At 55.7% G+C, this 1588-nt stretch overlaps 1 protein-coding gene across 1 annotated transcript in view; it reads right to left on the bottom strand.

Annotated features, from left to right (window-relative positions):
- The window catches only part of EMH_0081140 (uncharacterized protein), a gene marked incomplete at both ends in the record, with an annotated part of 2861 nt that extends 1888 nt beyond the window's left edge, over positions 1-973 (bottom strand). The window contains 2 exons of the mRNA XM_013500347.1: positions 120-515; positions 896-973. Coding sequence (XP_013355801.1) covers positions 120-515; positions 896-973 — 474 coding nt within the window. The remainder of the gene's footprint in view (positions 1-119; positions 516-895) is intronic.
- Positions 974-1588: the final 615 nt, after the last annotated feature.

The following is a 1588-nucleotide window of genomic DNA, read 5'->3' on the forward strand; positions in this document are numbered from 1 at the left end:
CCAGGGGCAGCTGCTGCACACAAAGTTACAGCACTGCTGCAGCAACAAAGACAGCAGCAGCAGCAGCTGCTGCTGCTGCTGCTGGAGCAGCTGCAGCAACGACAGCAGCAGATACTTACGATGAAGTATTTTCTGATGAATTCTCTCTCTGGGTCTGCCTCGTGTCGCTGCCAGTAGCGTGTAGAGTTGAGGGAGACGCGATCCTGCTCTTGCTGCTGCTGCTGCTGCTGCTGCTGCTGCTGCTGCTTGTGCTGCTTCTGCTGCTGCTGCACCTTGTAAGCCAAGTCGTCTAGGACTCTGCCGTTGGTGACGGAGCGCAGTGTCTCTACAATGGCTGCTTCGTCTGTTGCTGCTGTGTTTAGAACCTTGCTGCTGCTGCTGCTGCTGCTGCTGCCTTTGCTGCTGCTTCTTTTGCTGCTGCAGTAAGCAGCAAGCAAGCCAGCAGCAGCAGCAGCAACACGCGGGTGGTAGCTGGCTGCGCATGCAGCAACCTCCCAGAGACGGGTCTCCTCAGCCTGCACAGCAATTGAGAAGGAGACAGCATCTTATGCTGCTGCTGCTGCTGCTGCTGCTGCTGCTGTTGCTGCTGCTGCTGCTCTTGCTGCTGCTGCTGCTGCTGAAGGGGGACAGGAGTGGAGACAGCAGCAAACAGAAAGAGAGACAAAACGACGGGCAAAAGGAGACACTGAGACAGAGAAGGAGACAGAGACAAAGAGACAGAAACAGAGAAAAAAAGAAACAAACAAAAAAAGAAAAAAAGAAAGAGACAAAGAAAGAAAGAAAAAAAGAAAAGGAGACAGAAAGAAGGAAAGAAAAGCAAAAAGGAGACAAATATATTTGTATTGAATGCATACGCGGGTGAAACGAGGGTCCCTCTTCTCCGGTATATAAACACAAGCAGCTTCTGCTGCTGCTGCTGCTTCTGCTGCTGCTGCTGCTGCTGCTGCTGGCTGCTCGTCGTCTTCTGGCGCATCCTGCAGCAACACATAGCAGCAGCAGCAGCAACAGCAGCAGCAAAGGCAGCAACGCCATTCCATAGAAACAAGCATGTGCTACGCGCACGCCACTGCTGCTGCTCCTGCTGCTGCTGCTGCTGCTGCAGCAGCAGTTGCTGCTGCGTGTGCACTCACAGCAACAGTCTCGTCCTTCTGCTGCAGCTGAGATTCCTTCTCCGAGAGCAGCAGCCGCAGCTGCGGCTGCTGCTGCAGCACCCCCTGTAATATCTGCAGCGCAGCTGCTGCTAGTCCTGGTGAGGTATGGAAGAGGCTTGTCTGCAGCAGCAGCAGCAGCAACAGCAGCAGCCGCTTGAGCAGCGCAGCCTTGCGGGCGTCGTTGGAGTCCTGCAGCAGCAGCCGCAGCAGCAGCAGCAGCAAACCGCCACGGTTCCCTGCGTATACCCCTACATGCTGCTGCTGCAGCTGTTCATACACCACACGCGAGAGGCGGTCGGGGCTGTGGCTGCGCAGCAGCAGCAGACAAGCAAGCACACACAGCAAGCACACTTCAGCAGCAGCAGCAGCAATAACACAAGCAGAAACACGAGCAGCAGCAGCAGCAGCAGCAGCAACACAAGCAGCAGCAGCAGCAG

Source organism: Eimeria mitis, genomic scaffold (assembly GCF_000499745.2).
Source record: "Eimeria mitis Houghton genomic scaffold, Emh_scaff5301, whole genome shotgun sequence".
Classification (NCBI taxonomy): Eukaryota; Apicomplexa; class Conoidasida; order Eucoccidiorida; family Eimeriidae; genus Eimeria; species Eimeria mitis.